The 21344-nt window shown below is 56.6% G+C and overlaps 1 protein-coding gene across 1 annotated transcript in view; it reads left to right on the forward strand.

The window, feature by feature from the left end:
- GRIN2A (glutamate ionotropic receptor NMDA type subunit 2A) overlaps positions 1 to 21344 on the forward strand; it is a 275021-nt gene that overhangs the window by 180726 nt on the left and 72951 nt on the right. The window contains exon 5 of the mRNA XM_055136810.1: positions 2667 to 2781. Within this exon, the coding sequence (XP_054992785.1) occupies positions 2667 to 2781 (115 nt within the window). The remainder of the gene's footprint in view (positions 1 to 2666; positions 2782 to 21344) is intronic.

Consider the following 21344-nt stretch of genomic DNA (forward strand, 5'->3'; position numbering starts at 1 on the left):
GAGGTAGTCTCGGGGCTGGAGCGATAGCATAGCGGTAGGGCGGGGCTGGAGCGATAGCACAGCAGGGAGGGCATTTGCCTTGCACGCGGCCAACCCGGGTTCGATTCCCAGCATCCCATAGGGTCCCCTGAGCACTGGGGTAATTCCTGAGTGCAGAGCCAGGAGTAACCCCTGTGCATCGCCGGGTGTGACCCAAAAAGCAAAAAAAAAAAAAAAGTAAAGTAGTCTCATCTTTTTCATATTTTAAAATTCTTTGAAAAATGCACATAGTTAATTTATTATTTGGAGGCCACAGCTGGCAGGGCTCAGGGCTTGGTGGGTCCATACGGGGGACCATACGGGGTCCAAGGATTGAATCCAGACCAGCCAGGATGTGAGGCAGGCGCCCCCCCCCCCCACCCCACGCCCCACTGTGCTGTGGCTCCCGGCCCCCTTCAGGTTTGGGTATTTTTTCCCCAAAACCTTTTCCGCTGTGTGTGCTGTTAAAGGAACAGGAAGCCAGGGGACGCGCCAGCGTCTACACGGGGTGGGGTGGGGGGGCCTCTTCTCTCCTCCGCTGTCGATGGAGCATCTACCGGGCGTCTGTTCCCTTGGGTACCAGCAGACAGCCTTTGCCTCTTCCCCAGGCCACATGGAGAGGGGGCGGCCACGGAAGGTCTCTGCCCCTCTCTGGAGGTGGACTCTGCCATCCACCCAGCCTGCGACCAGCCTGTCTGCAGATGAGATGGGGCGACTGGCACGAGGGGGAGGGGAGCAGGCAAGACGGGGCTTCCTGCTGGCCCCGCCCCCGCCCCGCCCCCGCCCCGCCCCCTTCCCTTCTTCCCCTGCCTCTCGCTTCACCTGTGGCTCAGCCCAGCTGCCTCTCTCTGCTTTTTGGGTCACACCCAGTGATGCTCAGGGGTTATCCCTGGCTCTGCACTCAGGGATCACTCCTGGCGGTGCTTGGGGGACCCTATGGGATGCTGGGAATCGAACCCGGGTTGGCCGCGTGCCAGGCAAACGCCCTCCCCGCTGTGCTGTGGCTCCAGCCCCCCTCCCCAGCGCTCCTGTCTGGTGTCCTTCCCTTGGGTTGCTTTTGGGCCACACCCGGTGGTGTTCGTGCCTTGCTCCCGGCTCCGCGGGGGGCCAGCTGGGCTGCCGGGGATCCACGCATGCAGGGCAAGTGCCCGTCCCGCTGTGCTCTGACCCTGGCCCTCGTGTCGTCTTCTTAGGCAAGAAAAGTGGTGGGTGCGAAGCTTCCGTGGCTTCATGTGGCCCGAGAGCAGAGTCCCGGCTCCCGACGTGGCCGTGGTTGGATCTCGGTGTGGTGACTAGGCTGGTCTTGGCACCGCGAGCTCCTCCGGGCTTTGCCAGGCCCAGCCTTGCCCATGGGTGGCCAGGGTGGCCCCACCCTCAGGCCCTTGCATGGAACGACTGCTTCAGTTAGTCGTGAATTGCTGGTGGGACTGCAGATCTCCAAACACCACATGGAAGCTCACCCCCCCCCAAAAAAAAAACCCTAGCCCCCGCTGAAGAGTTTTGAGGCTGCCCTTAATTGCCTCTCCACTCACCCCCATCTCACAACCCCCACCCGCACTTGCCTTGACCTCGCTGGTTTGTATTCGGCCCTCCATGGATTCTGCCACAGGGCCTTTGCACATGCCAGCTTGGCCCTGATCACCTGGTTTAACCTGCATCCTAGGCCAAGTGGGTGGGTGTTCACACGGCATCTTCCCCTTCCTCCGACGGCTCTCTCCTCAGGTCAGTGATGGGTGGGGGAGTGCCCGCCCTCTGCTCCAGATGGGGGCTTTCTGTGGACAGAGATCGACTTTTTCTTTCTTGAGCCAGCTCTCCGCCTAAGAATTGCTCAGGGGAGGTGGGTGGGCAGGGAGCCAGTGGAATTGCATGATGGAACCGCATTTCTTCCACGCTGTACCTTGGGGGTTCCGGAGAGAGTGGACTCCCCGAGGGAAGCTTTGGGGGAGAGAGCAGGAGACTGGCAGGTTCTCCTGCACGAAGGGGGTCCGAGGGCTGGAGAGATGGTGTGCGGGTCTCGGCGCCTGCCTTGCCTGTGGCCCTCGCTGCTTTCAGCCTGCGGCACATCTGGTCCTGCAAGCTCCACCAGGATGATCCCTGAGCACAGAGCTGGGAGTCAGCCCTGAGCACAGAGCCAGGAGTGATTCCCAAGCACAGAGCCGGGAGTGAGCCCTGAGCACAGAGCTGGGAGTGAGCCCTGAGCACAGAGCCAGGAGTGAGCCCTGAGCACAGAGCCAGGAGTCAGCCCTGAGCACAGAGCTGGGAATCAGCCCTGAGCACAGAGCCAGGAGTGAGCCTTGAGCACAGAGCCGGGAGTGAGCCCTGAGCACTGAACCAGGAGTAGCCCCGAGCACAGAGTCAGGAGTGAGCCCTGAGCACAGAGCCAGGAGCGATCCCTGAGCACCTCTGGGTGTTGCCCCCAAAGCGCAAAAGAAGGAAGATGATTTGAACCCAGGTCTGTGGGGTGAGCAGGCGGGGTGAGGGTCCTTCGAACATGATAATTGCCGTCGGTGAGGGCACCCCCGTGGGGAGGGGGGCTCCTGAGAGCGGGGGCTCCACTGCCCCGCCCAGAGGCCGCCCGAGGGGGACTCGGACCCTCGCCCGTGCGGCCAGGTGCGGGCCCCACTGACCCGTGTGCGTCTCTGCCGCAGGTTCATGGTGGACGTGACGTGGAACGGCAAAGACCTGTCCTTCACCGAGGACGGCTACCAGGTGCACCCCCGGCTGGTGGTCATCGTGCTCAACAAGGACCGGGAGTGGGAGAAGGTGAGCGGGGGCGCGGGGCGGGGGGCGGGGAGCGGGCGGGGCTGGGGGTCCCCAGGGCCCCCCTGTTCTTGGCGTGCTGCCCCCCCAACCTCGGGGGACCTTTCCCGGGACGAGGCCGCGGCAGCGTCTGGCGCCTGCAGGGACACTCGTGGCCCTGCCAGCAGGGAGCGACCCCCAAGGGCCTGGGGCCCGGCACGGCTCTGAGCTTTGGGCCCGCGCTTGTGTTCGCGGAGACTTGTCAGAGCGGGGACGTGCGCCCCAGACTGTGTCACCAGCTGCACCTCAGCCTCGGGACACGCACCCACCAGGCAGGCACCCCCCGCGCCGGCCCCAGCTCTGTCTTCTGCCTCAATGTACCTCCAGCCCCCACTCGGGTCTTTCTCCAGTGCAGGTGGGTGGGGGAGGGGCTGTGCCACACGGGAAATCTGCGGGACTTTTCCTCACAGGGGGCCACCCCCCGGCCCCGAGCCATGGGTGGGACTCACGGGTGACTCCGAGCCTCGCCCCCCGCCCCCGCCCCCCTGCCTGTGGACCAGCATCCAGCATCCCTCTCAGCTCTGCCCCCCCCCCCCTCCAGAGTCTTTCCCAGGGGCCAGAGCCATGGCACAGCAGGGAGGGCACTTGCCTGGCATGTGGCCGGCCTGGGTTTGATCCACCCTCCCCGTCCCTGTCCCCGTCCCCTGTGGCCCGAAAACAAGCCCCCCCCAGTTTATTTCCTTGATTTATTCTTTATTTTGTTCCAATCGCTACATTCCTCCTCCTCTTTCTCCTCCTCCTCTTCCTCCTCTTCCTCCTCCTCCTCTTCCTCCTCCTCTTCCTCCTCCTCTTCTTCTCCTCCTCCTCCTCTCCTCCTCCTCCTCCTCCTCCTCCTCCTCCTCTTCTTCTTCTTCTTCTTCTTCTTCTTCTTCTTCTTCTTCTTCTTCTTCTTCTTCTTCTTCTTCTTCTCCTCCTCCTCCCCCTCCTCCTCCTCCTCCTCCTCTTCTTCTTCTTCTTCTTCTTCCTCTTCTTCTTATCCTCCTCCTCCTCCTCCCCTCCTCCTCCTCCTCCCCTCCTCCTCCTCCTCCTCCCCCCCTCCTCCTCCTCCTCTCTTCTTCTTCTTCTTCTTCTTCTTCTTCTTCTTCTTCTTCTTCTTCTTCTTCTTCTTCTTCTTCTTCTTCTTCTTCTTCTTCTTCTTCTTCTTCTTCTTCTTCTCCTGCTTCTCCTCCTCCTCCTCCTCCTCCTCCTCCTCCTCCTCCTCCTCCTTTTTTTAAAGAAGCCACTATATTCTATATACTTACATTCTGGCCTTGGTAAAAACATATCTATAATCAATGATATTGCTTGAAATTCAATTTTTTTTGGCTTTTTTTGGGTCACACCCGGTGATGCACAGGGGTTACTCCTGGCTCTGCACTCAGAAATTAGACTGAACGGTGCTCGGGGGACCACATGAGATGTTGGGAATCAAATCCGGGTTGGCCTCATGCAAGGCAAATGCCCTCCCTGCTGTCCTATTGCTCCAGTCCCTGAAGTTCAAATTTTTATTGTTGCAGTTAAACTCAACGTGGTTTACAATAGTGCTAAAGTTTATGCTTTTGATGAAAGTCACTGCGCCTCACCACCCCCAGGGCCCTTTCACCACTGTCCTTGTGTCCCCTCTCGTCCACCTGTGTAGTCCCTTATGGGACCCCTGCCCATTCGCCCCCCCTCCCCCAATTTGGTGGAAGAGTTCTGTAATCCAGAACAAAGATTTAAAAAGCAGGAAAATACCCTGGACTTCGTGGCTTCACCATGCTTTGAAGCACACACCTTAAAAATACCACCAGCCTACGCAGATTTCCCCAATGCCTCAGTAATGGTAAGCTAACAGTGTATCTTAAAAGAATAATGCATCATGGGTAAGTGGAATTTATCCTGGAAATGCCTGGTGAGTTAGCATTCACAGAATAAACCGGTATAATTTATCATGCAAACAGGAATGGGAAAGGTTGGTCTCAGGGAAGCCTTGATCAAGTCCAATATCCGTTCATATGAAAGAAGGGAGATTTCTCAGTCTGCTAACGGTTACCCGTGAAAACCCTGTAACTAATCTTATTTAAGTGAGAAAATGAAAGTGGACCCATGCATGTAAATTGGTTCTTATGACAAAGGAAAATCTTTCTAAGAAATGGTCTTAGATGATGAGATATCCAGATACAATGAACATAAATCATGAACCCTACCTCGGAATATATTTAACAAATAGCTGTCATTAAATTACAAATTCAGGGGCTAAGGATGTGACTCAGTGGTAAAGCATCTGCCTTACATACCGGAGATGGGTTTGATCTGTGGCATCACCAAAAAAAAAGAAGAAGAAGAAGCAAAAATAAACACCAAATTGCTCTTAAATTACAAATTCAAGTGTGAAAGCAAAACCTAGCAAGTTTTTGAAGAGACTCTAGAAGGATAGTTTTGCTGTTCAAGAATTGGGATTCGACTCTTTCAAAATTCGAATTTTACTCAAAAGGACAGTAAAAATAATCAACTGTTGCTCCATCAAAATTTAAAACTGACCATGTACGGACTGGTAGGAAATGAAGCGGAGTCAGGCCGCAGACGGGGTAAATATCAACCATCTACGAGATACACACAAGGCACTCATTCGGAATCCATAAAGGCGCTACAGTGAATCAATAATGAAAAGAGAACACAAAGGGAAAATTGCCTTACGCACTTCACAAAGATATTACTCGATTTTCCATCAAGTAAATGTACATCTGCTTCCTATCATTCGTCACTGGGGACACACAAACGAAAATCTTAATGAGAGAATGACAGACACCCCCAGCACTGTCTGGAGCACGGTCGTCCCGTTGCTCATCGATTTGCTCAAGCGGGCACCAGTAACGTCTCCATGGTGAGACTTGTTATTGTTTCTGTTTTTGGCATATCGAATATGCCATGGGGAGCTTGCCAGGCTCTGCCATGCAGGTGGGATACTCTTGGTAGCTTGCCGGGCTCTACGAGAGGGACAGAGGAATCGAAGCCGGGTCGGCCGCATGCAAGGCAAACACCCTACCTGCTGTGCCATCGCTCCAGTCCTCAGAAAGACTAAAATCCAAGAGACTGGTAATCCCAAGTGCTGAAGAGGCACTTGCGCTCCTCGCGTCTTGCTGGGGGTGACGTGAATTGAGCGTCAGCGTGGAGAACCGGTTGACAGTTTTGCATAAAATTCAGCACGGACAAACCTTTTGATCCAGCAGTTTCACTTCATTTTACCCCATTTGTGGCCTCACTCCACTTCATTTTCTCCCAGTGTCTGTCCAAGATCCGTTTTAAATGTTGATGGAGTGACAGCAGATTATTTTTTTACTGTACTTCCCAGTCTCTTTGCATTCCAGTTCGTCAATAGCATAAAAAAAAAAAAGAAAGAAAAAAAAAGTAGTAGAAGCGATTGTGCTGGTTCCAATTCCAATTTTTCTTTGTTGCACAGAAAAGTTAGCAGGTACATTCATCCCCAACGTGATTACTTGTACAAAGATGTTCTTTGCGACTTTATTCGCAGCAGCCAGATATCCAAAAGCGTGCAAATGTCCTTCAAGAAGGAAATAAATAAATGATGAGCTATTCATAAGCTGGAGTACCGCTCATTAATAAGGAATGAGCTAGTAATACCCACGGAAGTGGAATGAACTGCAACAGCGTGACGGGGCGGGGAGGGGCCGGAGGGGGCGCTGGGCAGAAAGCTCGGAGTGGCAGAGTCTCTGGAAGCATGTTGAGCCGAGGCAGCCTCGTCCGTGGCTTTAGACCCCAGGACGCAGCTTGTTGTCGTGAAGGAGGGACGTGACCAGCCAGGGCGTCTGGGGAGCTTTTAGGAGACGGCGCCTTGTCCTTGGTGAAAACGCCTTCGGCTCTCACTCCAAGTCTGTTTTGTTTTACTGCGTGTCCGTTTATCTTCTTTATTTTTTCTTTCTGGGTCACATGGGGGGCTGGAGCGAAAGCACAGCAGTTGGGCGTTCGCCTTTCACGCGGCCGACCTGGGTTCGATTCCTCCGCCCCTCTCGGAGAGCCCAGCAAGCTGCCGAGAGTATCGAGCCCGCACAGCAGAGCCTGGCAAGCTCCCCGTGGCATATTCAATATGCCAAAAACTGTAACAATAAGTCTGTCAATGGAGACGTTACTGGTGCCCGCTCGAACAAATCGATGAACAACGGGACGACAGTGACAGTGACTGTGACATTTCTGGGTCACACCTGGTATTGCTCAGGGGTTACTCCTGGCTCATGCACTCAGGAATTACTCCTGGCGGTGCTCAGGGGACCCTGTGGGATGTTGGGAATCAAACCCGAGTCAGCCATGTGCCAGGCAAACGCCCTGCCCGCTGTGCTGTCATTCCAGCCCCTATCTTCATTTTTAAAAACTTCAAGAGAGCCTTTAAATTGGGTGCGGGCACAGCAGCCTCCCCGAGTTGGCCAAGCTTCCCGGAGTTCCACTCGCGGGCAGGAAGGCTCACGATGGCGAGGGAGCGTCTCGCTCCTCGACTTCCAGAATTTCCCCCATGGCTGCTTCATCCGAGCTCTCACTGCTGATTCGTCCACGCGGCATGGCTGGGCTCAGCGACTTGCATGTACCCAGCATCGGTGTGTGTGTGTGTGTGTGTAAGAGAGAGGGAGGGCGGAGAAGAGGGGGACGGGGACATTTGTACCCTCACCCGCTGCATTCTGGCTTCTCTTTCCTTTCACCAATGCAAAGCCAGGGTCCAGCTCTCCGTTGGGTGCCCTTGAATTCGGGAGAGAACGTGTGTCGCCCCTCTCCGAGGCCTGGGCACCCGGGCCGGGCCAGCACACTGAGACGGCAGCTAGCGAAGCGGGGGGCGTGGGTCCCTGCCCCGGGTGCTGAGTTTGGAGGGGTCCATGCTTTAGCCCTCTGGAGGCCGCCCGGCCCGAGCAGAGTATCTCTGAGAGTGACGTCACTTTTGCCCGGCTGTCGCCTGCCCTGCCAGGGGGGGACCCGCTCGGGCCTGTGGCCTTTTCCTGCCGCCTTTGGTCCCGACTCTCTCCCCAGGGACCTGGGCCGGGCCCCGCCCCGCAGGAGGCGTCACCGCTGCCCTTCTCGGCTCGGTTTCCACTCACCGCCCCTCCTGGTGTTCTCCGCGTCCTTCCTCTGACTGTTCCGTGGAAATAGAGCAATTTTGCACAAAGGTGCCTGGGGACTCACCGCGGAGCGGAGCTGAGCTCGGACAAAGGCGCCGGGAGCGGCCTGTGCCCTGGGCATCAGGGGACCCGCGGCCGCCCACGGCAGCCCTGGCGCTTCTGTGGGAAGAGAGGGGAGCCGGGGGGAAGGTAAACAGCGGCCGGCCGTGCCATCCTCAAAGCCACAGCCGCGCCTCCCGCCTCGCGCCCGGGACAGCGGGGGCCGCCACCGCGGCCGTCCCGGCACTGGCTGTCCAGCGAGGGGGTCACCGCCGTAGCCAGGGGGCCTTGGACGGCTGGACAAGCCCTCGGAGGAGAGGGTTCGTTTTGTGCCGGGCCTTTGTGCGGGGGGGGGTCGTGGGTTGGGGGGGGCACTGCTGACCCCAGTGCGGTACACGCTGGCCGTCTGGCAAATCAGTCTTGCATGAGCACCGTCTCTTCCAACACATTCACCCACTCACACACACACACACACACACACACACACACGTGCACACACATACTCTCAGACACACTCACTCACACTCTCAGACATACACATACACACATTCAGGTACTCACACTCTCATAAACACACACCCATTCGCACATAAACACACATTTAGACACACTCAAACATACACACACACATTCGCATACATACTTGCACACGCATTCACAGACACACATAGACACGTTCACAGACATACATTCAGACACACCCGAACACAGACATTCAGACACACACAGAGACACATTCGCACACATACCTGCACACACACACACACACACACAGACATTTCAGACACACACAGACACACACATACTTGCACACACACATCCAGGTGCACACAGACACATTCGCACACGTACTTGCACACACATTCACATACACCCAGACACGCCCGCACACCCGTGGGGCCCCGCCGTGGAGCCCGGGAGCGTGGCAGGGCTCCGAGGACGATGCCGGGTGTGTGGGGCTGGCAGCCCTCAGGGATCTCTCCTGCCGGGCGTGGGGCCGTAGGTGGTGCTGGGGGTCGAACCCGGGTCGGCCTCATGGAAGGCAGGTGCCCTCCCCGCTCTGGTCGGTCCTAGACGAAGATTATTTAAAGGCAGTTGAAAGGTTTAACTTCAGTCATACATGGGGCGGGGGGCTTTGACTGTGAATGCAGAGAAGCCCCCGGGACACGGAGGAAGGCCCCCCAGCGAGTCTCCCTGCCCCAGCGGCCTCCGCCCCGCGTGCTGCCCCCCTCCTCCACACAGCCCGGGTCTGCGTTCCCCTGGCAGCCGGAGGGGCCGGTGCCCACCCGCCTCCTGTTCCCCCATTTGCCAGCAGAGCCGTGCCCCATCTTGCCCGGGGCCAGTGTCAGGCTCGTCCTGCCCCAGATCCATCCTCCCCCCCTAAACCTCACTCAGCTTCACCCACCGCCCCCGACACTCCTGCCGTCCTCTGCCGAGGGTCTGGCCTCTGGCACCCATTCTCCCTCCGGGCCATCCGCAGTGGCTTGGCTTCTCCTCACACCCTTTCTGGAACCTTCCACCCCAGGATAGAGTGGGGGAGGAGAGAGAGAGAGAGAGGCAGAGGCAGAGAGAAGGGAGAGACAGAGGGAGAGAGAGACAGAGACAGAGAGAGGAGAGATAGACAGAGACAGAGAGAGGAGAGAGACAGAGTCAGAGACAGAGAGAGACAGAGACAGAGACAGAGAGACAGAGGCAGAGAGAAGAGAGAGACAGAGTCAGAGACAGAGAGACAGAGACAGAGAGACAGAGGCAGAGAGAGGAGAGAGAGTCAGAGACAGAGAGAGACAGAGTCAGAGACAGAGACAGAGAGGCAGAGGCAAAGAGAAGAGAGACAGAGACAGAGAGGCAGAGGCAGAGAGAAGAGAGAGACAGAGTCAGAGATAGAGAGACAGAGACAGAGAGAGAAGCCCGCACCGGAGTTGGTAGGTGATTACTCTCCCCCTTGAGCCGAGCCTCGGCAGGAAGTGGGTCGTTGTTTGCAGGCGTTTCTGTGCCCCTCGGCACGGGCAGGGCTTCTGTGCCCGTCGCGGGCGGGGATGGATTCAGCCACTTTCCACCCCAAGGGCAGCTGTTGCACCTGGCGTCCGTGATGTCACTCTGTCGTTCCAGCAGCTCCTCTGGGCCGGGTGCTTGTCCCGCCTCCCACTCGGACGCGTGGGCTTGCACAGGCAACTCTGGCTCCAGCGCCCCGAGCTGGCACCAGGCCCTCTGGGCCCCCGGGGCCCCAGGCACACCTCCTGTCCCATGCGGGGCAGTGGGAGAGGCCGTTGTGGAGGAGACTGTGGGGGTTCCTCCTCCTCCCCCCAGAGCAATGGCCTGCTTCTCACTGGATACCGAGCCCGGCCCATCAGAACTTGGGCTGTGTGCCATAAACTCAGAGCCGGGCCCTCTGGGTCTCTCTCCGTCTCATCTCCCCTCCTCAAGGAGGGGGCTCCTACCTGACGTTTGTACCGGGGGCGCAGTGGGATCGGGCCAGGTCCAACATTCTCAGGAAGTTCCTCCCCCGCATGCCTCATGCTCGAGAACCCGGACTCCCTCCTTCCCAGCTCTCACTTTGGGGGCCAGGGCGATAGCACAGCAGGGAGGGCGTTTGCCTTGCACGTGGCCGACCCGGGTTCGATCCCCGGCATCTCATATGGTTCTGCAGCACCGCCAGGAGTAATTCCTGAGTGCAGAGCCAGGAATTAACCCCTGAGCATTGTCAGCTGTGACTCAAAAAGGCAAAACAAACAAAAACCCCAAACTCTCACATTTTATCTACACCACCCCTGCCCGAGAACCACAGATTTTAACCCAGAGAACCCTAAATAACCTCACAACCTCATCGGGATGTGCAGAAGATCTTCAGTGCGTGATTGTTTTGTGTGAATGTACGGGTGCGACATCAGTATTCTGCACCCAAGGGGGGAAAAAAAGGGAGTTTATCCTGCCAGAGGATTGACGTATTCGTACAAACATTGCGCTTGGCTCCGGCACGCGTCTGCACAGATGATAATTGAGAGGACGCCCGTACGTGACAATCAGATCGATTATGCGCCTCGCTGAGACGGAACTGCATTGTTTACACACGCCACACGCGGACAGAAATACTTCCCGGCCTCCACTGCGTGCTCGCGCTGCTCGGGGAGCCAGGCCGTGCTTGGAGCCAGGGCTCAAAGCCTGCCGTGTGCTTCCTGGCTCTTCCCTCCGCCTCTCTCCCCTGCTCCGTCTCTGGTGCCGCTGGCCCAGGCTCAGTAAACACCCAGAGGACAAACCTGGGGATGTGCAGGCAGCCTGTTGGCATGAACACCCCCCACAAATTAGAATCATCTTCTTTTGTTTTGCTTTTGGGGTCACACCCAGTGATACTCAGGGGTTACTCCTGGCTCGTGCACTCAGGAATTACTCCTAGTGGACCCTATGGGATGCTGGGAATCGAACCCAGATCGGCCGCATGCAGGGCAAACGCCCTCCCTGCTGTGCTATTGCGCCAGCCCCTAGAGTCATCTCTGAGTGAGGTCATTCCACTGATGCGGGCTTTCAGCCCCGAGGGCAGAGCACTGGGGAGAGACGAGAAGGTGTTGGTTCTGGCCCTGATGCGTGTAGCATTGGCTTCTGATTCTGCTTGTTCCTAACCTCCCCCTCGTGGCCCCCTTGCCCACAAACAACGTGGGACTACCGAGATAGAGTCCCTCTCTGTCGCCCCATCATCCGGGGCGCCTGGGAGGCTTGGTCTTTGTACCTCCCTCTTCCTTTCAGAATAGACCCTTGATGGGGGTATTTCAGAAAAATGGTAGGGGAGGAGGAAAACTCGGGGGCTTGGGGGCTTGGTGTGCCATGAGCCCTTCCAGAGGAACGGGACAGAATCCCCCCCAGTGAAGTATCCAGACACATGGCGCTCTTGTGACCAGCTGGTATGTCCTCGAGAAGTACTGAGTTTTCAGAGCATCTGATTCCACGAAATCTCCCTCTCCTCTGTCAATAGAGAGTGGTTGCATTTTGGACGTATTGCTGGAGCGATGGCACAGCGGGGAGGGCACTTGCCTTGCACGCAGCGGACCCAGGTTCAGTTCCTCCGTCCCTCTCGGAGAGCCCGGCAAGCTCCCCGTGACGTATTCAATATGCCAAAAACAGTCACAACAAGTCTCACAATTTGTTGTGAGACGTTACTGGTGCCCCCTCGAGCAATTGCCCTGATTTATTCACGCGTTTATTTCTTCAAAACCTTCCCGAGCACACGCAGAGGGATTTGAGGATGGAGGGACCAAGTGGCCCGGGACTGCCGGGAGCTAAGTTTCACCCCTACCCAGCAAGGGCCTCTCCGGGGATGATATGACGGAATTTGGAAGCGCGGGCTGACCCTTGATTTGACCTGGCGAGACCCTGAGCCGAGAACCCAGTTCAACTCTCCCTGGTTTCAGAACTGCTCTGCCATGGGATTTTTTTTTATTGGATCGCCGTGGGATACAGTTACAAGCTTTCATGTTGTTGTTGCAGTCAGTGACCCGACACCCATCCCTCCCTCCACCGTGCACATTCGAGTGTGCTTTTGAGGCGCGCAGTTGAAGATAGTTTGTTCCACGGGGCCAGAGCCATAGGGCAGTGGGTCGAGCACTTGCCTTGCATGCAGCTGACCCCGGTTCGACCCTCGGCACCCGCACGACCCCTTGAGCACAGAGCCAGGAGTAAGCCCTGAGCACTGCTCGGTGAGGCCCAGAACAGACAAACGAAAAGGGTGCAACACCGAGATAGAACACGAACACAGATCGGAGGGGACTAGCAGGGGCGGTTGGCCATGCTGGCGTGTGAATGAGCAACGAGGGGACATCCTGCAGTTACCTTTGGGAGCACTTCCAAAGAGCCCAAACCGAGAGACCAGCCCAACACAGTGACAGCCCGGGCTCACTCGGGTGGAGTGTTTCCAGGGTCCCTCTCAGGTGCAGAGTATTCAGAGAGAGCCCCGGGGGGGCCTCCCCAGAGCTCGGCTGTACAGTGCTCCCGTGAGCTCTTGCACAGATGCAGGGGATGGGGGTGCAGAGGGATTCTGCAGCTTGCTCGGGGGCACGGCGGTGGTGCGCGGTGAAGCCAGGAGCACCGTCTCTTGCCCTGATAGGCACAGAGCGCGCTGCTGCTGTAAAAATAAACCGGTGATTGTCAGGGACGGCTGGGAACATTTCTAAGGGGCTATTTAAGTGGCTCGGGTTAAAGGGGATGTAGGTGTGAGCGGGGAACAGAGAGTGAGATCTGAGAGAAATTTCAGACGCGGAATTGAAAGCTCACGGCGTTAACAGGATCATTTGCTCAGAGATTCGTGACAGAGAAATCAGTCAGATTGGTGGTTTTTCTTTTTCCTTCGCTTTCCTTTTTTTTTTTTTTTCATTTTTACTTTTAAGGCATGGGTCTGTGCTTAGATATTTCTAGAAGAGTATTTCCGGAAGAAACTTGTCATTGCCTGTCATTGTTCATCCCTCCCTCACACCTTCTCTTTCCGTTTCTCTCTCTCTCTCTCTCTCTCCCCCCCCCCCCGTCCCCTTCCTTCGCCTAAATCCGGCCCGATGTCAAGTGCCCTTTTTGTACGTTGGGTTTGCAACGTCTCCCACCTCAGCAGAGCCTCTGTAAGATTTAATTTGTTCCCTTATATAATGATCATCGTGTCTCTCGAATGATGTGAGCCAGAGAGGGAAAGTTAAGCCATTACAAAAGATTTAAAATTATCCTGTAACTTCCCTCGAGTCATGCCTAGTGACTACTTTAAATACCGCAAGTACAATATGTTAGGTCACGGTGGGAAAGCGGAGTAGGGCTCTAGCAAATTAACACGTCAAACTGAAATAAACGATGCTGTCTTCTTGGGCCCCCAGAAGAATGTGTGTATGTGTGTGTGTGTGTGTGTGTGTGTGTGTGTGTGTGTGTGTGTGCGCGTGCGCGTGCACGCGTGCGCAAGCGCTGGCACTTAGGAAAAAATTTTCAGTTCTAGCATAGCATTCGGTTCAACTTCAGAAAGAGCAGCAGTGAATTCAGTGCTCCCTTGTAAGAAGGCTGTGTTTATGCTAAAGACCTCCAAGATCTTCAAGCATTTTAAAGGTTTATAGGGGGAAAAAAGGCATTTCTCTAGGGGCAAGCTTGGAGGGCAGCGTGGAAAGCTAATGATACAGGTTATGGTATCATTACCCGCTGGTGACGGTGAAGGCAGAGATGGTGGCGGTGGTGGAGACGAGGGAGCAGATGGTGTTAAGGATGCTGGTGGTCCTGGTGCTGGTCCTGGTCCCAGAGAGTGAGGAGGGTGGGAGCGAGGGGACACTGATCACGGCCGTGTTGATGCTGGCGTGGATGATGCTGATGAGAATGATGGTGGTAGTGGTGCAGGTGAAGCTCGTCGTGGTGTGGATGAGATTGGTGATGATAACGTTTTCTGAAAATTTAGTTTTATTGAATCACCACGAGATACACAGGTACCAGGTTGTCCATGATTAGGGTTCGGTAATAGATGTTCGAACACCCATCCCTTCGCCCGTGCACATTTCCAAGCACTGGTGTCCCCAGTTTCCCTCCCATCACCCCCACCCCAGTCTGCCTGTGTAGCTGGCACTTTTCTTTCTCTTTTTCTCTTTTTCCCTCTCTTTTTCTCTCTTTCTCTCTCCCTCTCTCTCCTCCCTCTCTCTTTCTCTTTGTCTCTTTGTCTCTCTCCCTCCCTCCCTCCCTCCCTCTCTCTTTCTCTCTTTGTCTCTCCCTCCCTCCCTCCCTCTCTCTTTCTCTCTTTGTCTCTCCCTCCCTCCCTCCCTCTCTCTCTCTCTCTCTCTCTCTCTCTCTCTCTGCATACTCAGAGGCCAGATTGTGATTACGGTGACGGTTGGTGGCAGTGATGGTCATGACAGGGTAGATGGTGTTGCTGATGCTGATGCTGAAGGTGGCAGAGACATAATGATGGAGGGGATAACATTGAGACTTGATGATGATGGTGGTGGCGGTGGTGATGTCACAGCTTATGTGGTGGTCCTCAGGGCCACATCTCTAGTTAGTTGAGCTCCCGTTACGTGCCAGTCCCCTCGCTGAGCTTTTTCACAGCACCATCTCATCGAAGCCATACGGTGTTTTCTGCACAGCCCAGGTGTAAGCGGGAGAGAGTCGCCAAGGAATACTACCCCGGACAGTGGAAGCACACTGACGGCTGGAGGGGCGTGTCCTCTGGAGCAGCCCGGCCTGTGGTAGCCGTTGTCCCCGCCCGCCCCGCCTCAAAGCCCCGGTGTCCACAGGAAGTGCGTCAGGGGCAACACGGAAGCTCCCGGGAGCGTGATGGCACGGGCAGATGGTGCGAATGGAGGACACGGGCTGCTAGTTTGTCACCGCCACCAATTAGGAGAGTGGGTGACTAGATTATTGAACTGATCCCAGATGAGTGACTTATTCAGAGAGCCTCTTGGTCAGAAGTATTTCTAGAAACTCCTGAACCGACAGATGCGACCGTTTTGATTTTTTTTTTTTTTTTTTTTTTTGCTTTTTGGGTCACACCCGGCGATGCACAGGGGTCCCTTCCTGGCTCTGCACTCAGGAATTATTCCTGGCGGTGCTCAGGGGGCCATATGGGATGCTGGGATTCGAACCCGGGTCGGCCGTGTGCAAGGCAAACGCCCTACCCGCTGTGCTATCACACCAGCCCGCGACCGTTTTGATTTTGACGGGGTCATCAGCTCATCTGTATTGTGGATGAATGCAGAGCTCTGGGCCCTTCTGAAGGAAGAGGGGGTGGGGAAGGGGAGGGGAGGACAGGGAGAGGGGGGGAGAGGGGAAGAGAGTGAGGGGGAGGGAGGGAGGGAAGGAGAGAGGGGGAGAGAGGAAGAGAAAAGGAGGGAGAGAAAGGAGAGGTAGAGAGAGGGAGAGGGGGGAGAAAGAAGGAGAAGGAAAGAAAGGAGGAGAGGAAGAGAGGGGCGGAGGGAAGAGAGAGGACACATAATATAGTTTTTCCCTGACCCTTGGAATCACAGATTTCTTTGAAAATGCACCAGGTCTGAGTGGACTGGAGTTAATGAGAAGGAATTCAGCTCTAACAAGAGATGGCAAAGCTTCATCTAATTATCGTGTTGGCGTTCCTTCCTTCTCTCCTTCCTCCCTCCCTTCCTTCCTTCCTCCCTCCCTTCCTTCCTTCCTTCCTTCCTTCCTTCCTTCCTTCCTTCCTTCCTTCCTTCCTTCCTTCCTTCTTTCCTTTCTTCCTCCCTCCCTCCCTCCCTCCCTTTCTCCCTTCCTTCCTTCTTTCCTTCCTTCCTTCCTTCCTTCCTTCCTTCCTTCCTTCCTTCCTTCCTTCCTTCCTCCCTCCCTCCCTTCCTTCCTTCCTCCCTCCCTCCCTTCTTCCTCCCTCCCTTCCTTCCTTCCTTCCTTTCTTCCTTCCTTCCTTCCTTCCTTCCTTCCTTCCTTCCTTCCTTCCTTCCTTCCTTCCTTCCTTCCTTCCTCCCTCCCTTTCTCTCCCTCCCTCCTTCCTTCCTTCCTTCCTTCCTTCCCTCCCTCCCTCCCTCCCTCCCTTTCTCTCCCTCCCTCCTTTCTTCCTTCCCTCCTTCCTTCCCTCCAATTTCTGGACACTTCCTCAGGCGCTCTCCTTTCCCGAGCTGCGGGCCTGCAGGGGGCTGCTCCCCCAGGAGGGACTCCCACACACGCCATCTTCCACATGGTTTGGTCCCAGTTTGTTCTTCATCCTTGGCCAGGTCACATGAGCAAGCGTTTGTTGATGGCACTGAAAAATGGTGATAGTCTCTCTCAGGCGCCTTTCTCTGACTTGGCCGTGAGGGTCAAGTGCAGTGAGGTAATGAGCAGTGACTCGTAACCCATAATGGGCTCCAAAATCTCGGGGGGCGGGGAGGCCTCTTCATCCTCTTTCTTACCCAGATGATAATATGCAGCTCTCTGATGAGACGCTGCTTCGCGGTGGGTGTCTGTTATCTGGAGTTCCTCTTTTCGAGCCTGTTCTGTACTACGCCCGGTCCCTCAGCCAGCTGAGCGCCAACACGTCTATTCATGAGGTTGCCCCCTCCCCTCCCTTTTTTTTTTTTTTTTTTTGGCGTTGGACCACAAGAAAGCTTGGGTTGCATTTCTAGAGTTAAGAAATTACAGGCGTGCATTAATTGTGCAGAACTTCAGACCAGCAAATGGAATTAAAAACAAGTGCCAGGCTGCTGGGTTTATGGATGGAGCTAAGCTAATGCCAAGCTACTCCTGGCCTGCGGGTGGCCGCGTGCAGAATTACATTAACGGCTGATACCAACGTTCCTCAAAGAGAAGGCAGGGAGGGGCGCGGGTCTGTCTCCCCCTAGAGGGGAGAATAGGAAGTGCGGCTCTCCCGTGTCCATCCTGCGGATGCCCGGTTCCGTCCAAGGGTGCCTTGCTCTCCAGTTCGGGACAGAGCAGAACATTCCTGGGGTTAAGGATGTGGGCGGGGCGGGACCCACCCCGGAGGCCGCTTATGGGCCGTTCCAGGAGGGGCCTGTGAGCTGTTTCATGCCATCCCGCGAGACCCCCGATGGAATAATCAATCTCCTGGGAGGGGGTGGGGGGAGCAGGAACTGCAGGGCAGAGAGCTCAGGCCTCGGGTCACGCGGTTCTTGCAGGTGCCCCGGAAGGGGACTGACTGGAGGCGGCCAGCTCATCCGTGAGGGGCAGGGGCTCCCGGTCACTCCGGGGTCCACACGCTCCTCACACCTGAGCCCCCGAGACCCGGCCGCTAGGGCAGCGCTCACAGGGAGACCCTGGCAGGTCTCTGTCCAGGGAGGAGAGATGCTGGGGGGGGGAGGTGCGAAGCTGGTGGCCAGTGGGCTCAGAGACCCGCATCCCGCGTGCCAGAGGCTGTGGCAGGCCCCCATGCCTGCAGAGCCCCTCCCCAGCCCGTCTCTCCCCTCCCCCACTCAGCTTTATCTGGTTGGCGTCTCTGCAGCTGGGCCACCTCCTAATCCCCGGGTGTGGGTCAGACTCCACTTCCAGCTTTGCTCCTCTCTCGGCTCGGCCTGGAGAGCCCTAGACACCCCCTTTGCTCATCCCGTTTTCCGGCTCTGTCCTCATTCCCAAACGGACCCCCCTGGGCCCCCACCCCGCGCTCCTCTGGCACTGGCCAGTCTTCCATTTTAGAATTAGTTCTGCGAGCGTTTTACTTCTTGTCCTGCCAGCAGCTCCGGCCTTAGAAACGGGGCCTTAGACCAGGCACTGACAACGAACGCACACACACATGAATGTACACACATGTGCACGCACATGAATGTATGTACACATGCACACATGCACACACATGTCCACCAAGGGCAGCCGGTGACTCTTCAACTCTGCGGGCCATGCCGCGTGTGTGTATGTGTGTGTGCATGTGCACACATGTGTGCATGTGTGTGCTTGTGGTGTATTCATGTGTATGCATGTGTGTGCGTATGTGTGTGCACACTTGTTTGTGCACATGTGCATGCATTCATGTGTGTGCATGTATGTGTCGTGTGTGCTTGTGTATGCATGCATTCATGTGTGTATATGTGTGCATGTGTGTGCGTGTGCATATGTACATGCATTCATGTGTGTGCACATGTGTGTGCATGTTCGTGTGTGCATGCGTTTATGTGTGCATGAATCCGTGTGCATGTGTGTGTATGTGTGTATGTTTGTGTTCATGTGTGTGTATTGGGGGGCAAGTGCTTGGTTCTGTACCTTTAGCGTGGAAACCACAGTCTGTGACATCTCAGGCCCCGGAACTCTAGTGCTTGAGCCGTGCCTGGTGCCTAGCGGGTGTGCGGTGAGCGTTGATCGAATGAACTCCGCTCTGAAGAATGGCGTCCCCCCCCCCCCCAGTGGCAGAGAGAGTCTGGAGAACAGCTCTCGCCTGTTGGCCCCACGGGAGAAGGCCTCCCGGGGAGTCTGCCTTTGGCTATCGCTGGTGACGTGGGAGGAGCTTTGGTGTAAGGCGACATTGCGCATCCATGTCCCCGGTGACGGGTCCCGGGTGCTCTGCCTCCTTCCCCAGGGCTCGGAGCGGGGCAGCAGGCCTGGCACCCAGAGCCTCCCGCCCTCCCAGTGCCCAGCGGGTGCCAGCCCTGGTGTGCAGGTGCCTGATGGTGCCAGGTGCAGGGCCAGTGGCTCGCCTGAAACGGGTAGGCCAGGCGGGTTACCAGTTTGGGGACATCGCGAGCGGTCTCTGACCCAGCCCAGGGGGACCCGGCCTCTCCCCTGCCCCTCGCCGCGTTCCTGAGCCTGGGCTGAGCTCCGAGCCAGCTGCTCTGTCTTCTCTCTGTTGAAGCTCCTGTCGGCGTGAATATCCCAGACGATCTCCTGGCCGGAAAGCATTCGGGCTCGGGCCAGCCTGAAGCCAAGCTGGGGGTGGGGGGTGGGGGGGGGCAGAGCCAAGGAGCTGTGGTCGTCCAAACGCCGCCTTCCTCAGGGAGGATTGAAACTCCGAGCCAGGCGCATTTCCTCCCGGTGACGGTGACGGGCCTTGCCCGGGTGCCAGCACGTTGGTTGGTGCCTTTGTCGTCACCAGCGGGGCCCCAGGCACTGGCCCCCGGCGCGCCCTTTCCTTTGGCAGGAGGAGCGCGTCCATCTCAAAGATTTAAATGTCTCCTTTTGCCCCAGATTCGGAAGAACAAATGCCCCTCGGAGACCTGACACCGAGTTCCGAACTCGGCAGCTCGCCGAACCCAATAACTTTTCCCGGGCAAGGGGATGAAACGCTCTTGCGAGTGATCAGTCCCCCCAGGACTTATAACCTTATTTTAAAACGCGGCAGATGCTGTCAATGAGGTTAACTTTGAACGTTCAGGGGCGGCTGAGCTCCACATGGAATTGGCTCTCTTTTATTTTTTATTTTTTTTTACGTAATGCCGAGTGGAGGCTGTTCTTCCTCCCGTGCCTCCTGTTGAGCCCGACGCCCCTGCCAGGCCTCTGGCTTCTGTGCAGTTTCCTCTCTTGGGTTACACAAACGGTCCCACGGAATTGGGTTCGAGAGCCTCCCCCCGCCCACCACCCCCCCACACACGCCCCGTTCTCCTTTTCCAGGTGTATGTTTAAAAATGACGTGTCCGTGAAGCATGTGGGGCCCCAGTCTGAGGAAGGATAATCTTAGGGGGGTTGAGGGGGGGGTACTTGAATTTTTCCAGGCTGGGGTGAGAGGGTTCGTCACCCCACCTTGGCCCCCCAGGGGCTCGGAAAAACGTCTCGGCCTGCGCTTTCAGACGCTAGCGGAAGGAACCAGAAGAGCTAAATGCCATCCAGGTAAATACTCAAAAAAAGAAAAGGAAAAAAAAAGAAAGAAAGAAAGAACTATTTACTCTGCCAGATTGCAGATGGCATTTTATTTCTCGGCACCGCGGCACCCACGCTGATCTTTGAAATTTACCTAGAAAAAGTACCGAGGAGGGTGAAGGGCAAACGTCCGCCCCCGCCCCCGGGGGGCCCTCGTGCAGGTGCTGGCGGCGGGCACGGCCCCCTGCGTGCCGGGGAGGGCCACCACCGGCAGGACACGCTCCCGGCCAGCCCCCGGCCACCTTCCAGAGCCGTCCACGCTGCTGCGCCCTTCTTCCCATCCCCCGACTTGCAGACCTTCCGCCCCCAGTGGGGTCCTTTGTCAGCCCGGAGGGGGGCCAACCCCGCCGCGTGGGACCCAGAGTCACCTCCTCAAGGCCCTCCGCAGCTCACGTCCGGGCTGCCGGGCAGAAGGAGGAGGTGTCACGTGGCTGGGTCACCGCAGCCCGTGAAGGCAGGCACAGGTGGGGTCTTGGCGCCCCGCCGGTTCCCGCTTGAGCAAGGATGGTTTCTTTCCAGTACTGGGACCAGCCAAGCCACCCAGGGGACAACTGTACCCGACCGCCCACGGGCCACTGGGCTGCAGGAAGGCGTTGTCGGGGCCACAGAGGAAAGAAAGCCCCAGGGCATGGCCAGGCGTGACACCCTCCCTCCCTCCCCCCTCCTGTTGTGCAAATGGCGCCCCCGGCTCTGATGCAGATACCCTGGTCGGCCTTTGGTCTCGGCCGTGTGACTTCGGTTCAGTTTCCCAAGCCGTGGAAAGAGCCGCTGAGGGTGGGATGGGAGAAAGCCCGAGGGGGCCGTCACAGTGCGTCCGAACAGCAGGCTCGATTCTTTAGGCCTTCGTCATCGCGGTTTATTTCCGTGTCGAAGTCACCCGAGGAAAGACGCCCAAGCATGTGCAGAAGCCCTAATTGGTAGCTAACAGAGGGAGAGCGCCTTTTGATTTATATATTTTTTTCCTTTTGCTGATTTTTTTTTCCCCTTTCAAGCCTAACGTTACACCCTTTCCAATATGGAACCAAAGGAGAGCGAGAAAAACAAGCTAAAGCTGTTTGGCTAATTATCCGGACGCATCCCTTTTAAGAGGACGAGGAGGATTAAAAATAAACCAAAGCAAGAGAACTTGTCTCTGTCCCCCGGGGGGAACCTGGGAACAGAGGCGGGCCGGAGCCC

Source organism: Sorex araneus, chromosome 4, assembly GCF_027595985.1.
Source record: "Sorex araneus isolate mSorAra2 chromosome 4, mSorAra2.pri, whole genome shotgun sequence".
Taxonomy (NCBI): domain Eukaryota; kingdom Metazoa; phylum Chordata; class Mammalia; order Eulipotyphla; family Soricidae; genus Sorex; species Sorex araneus.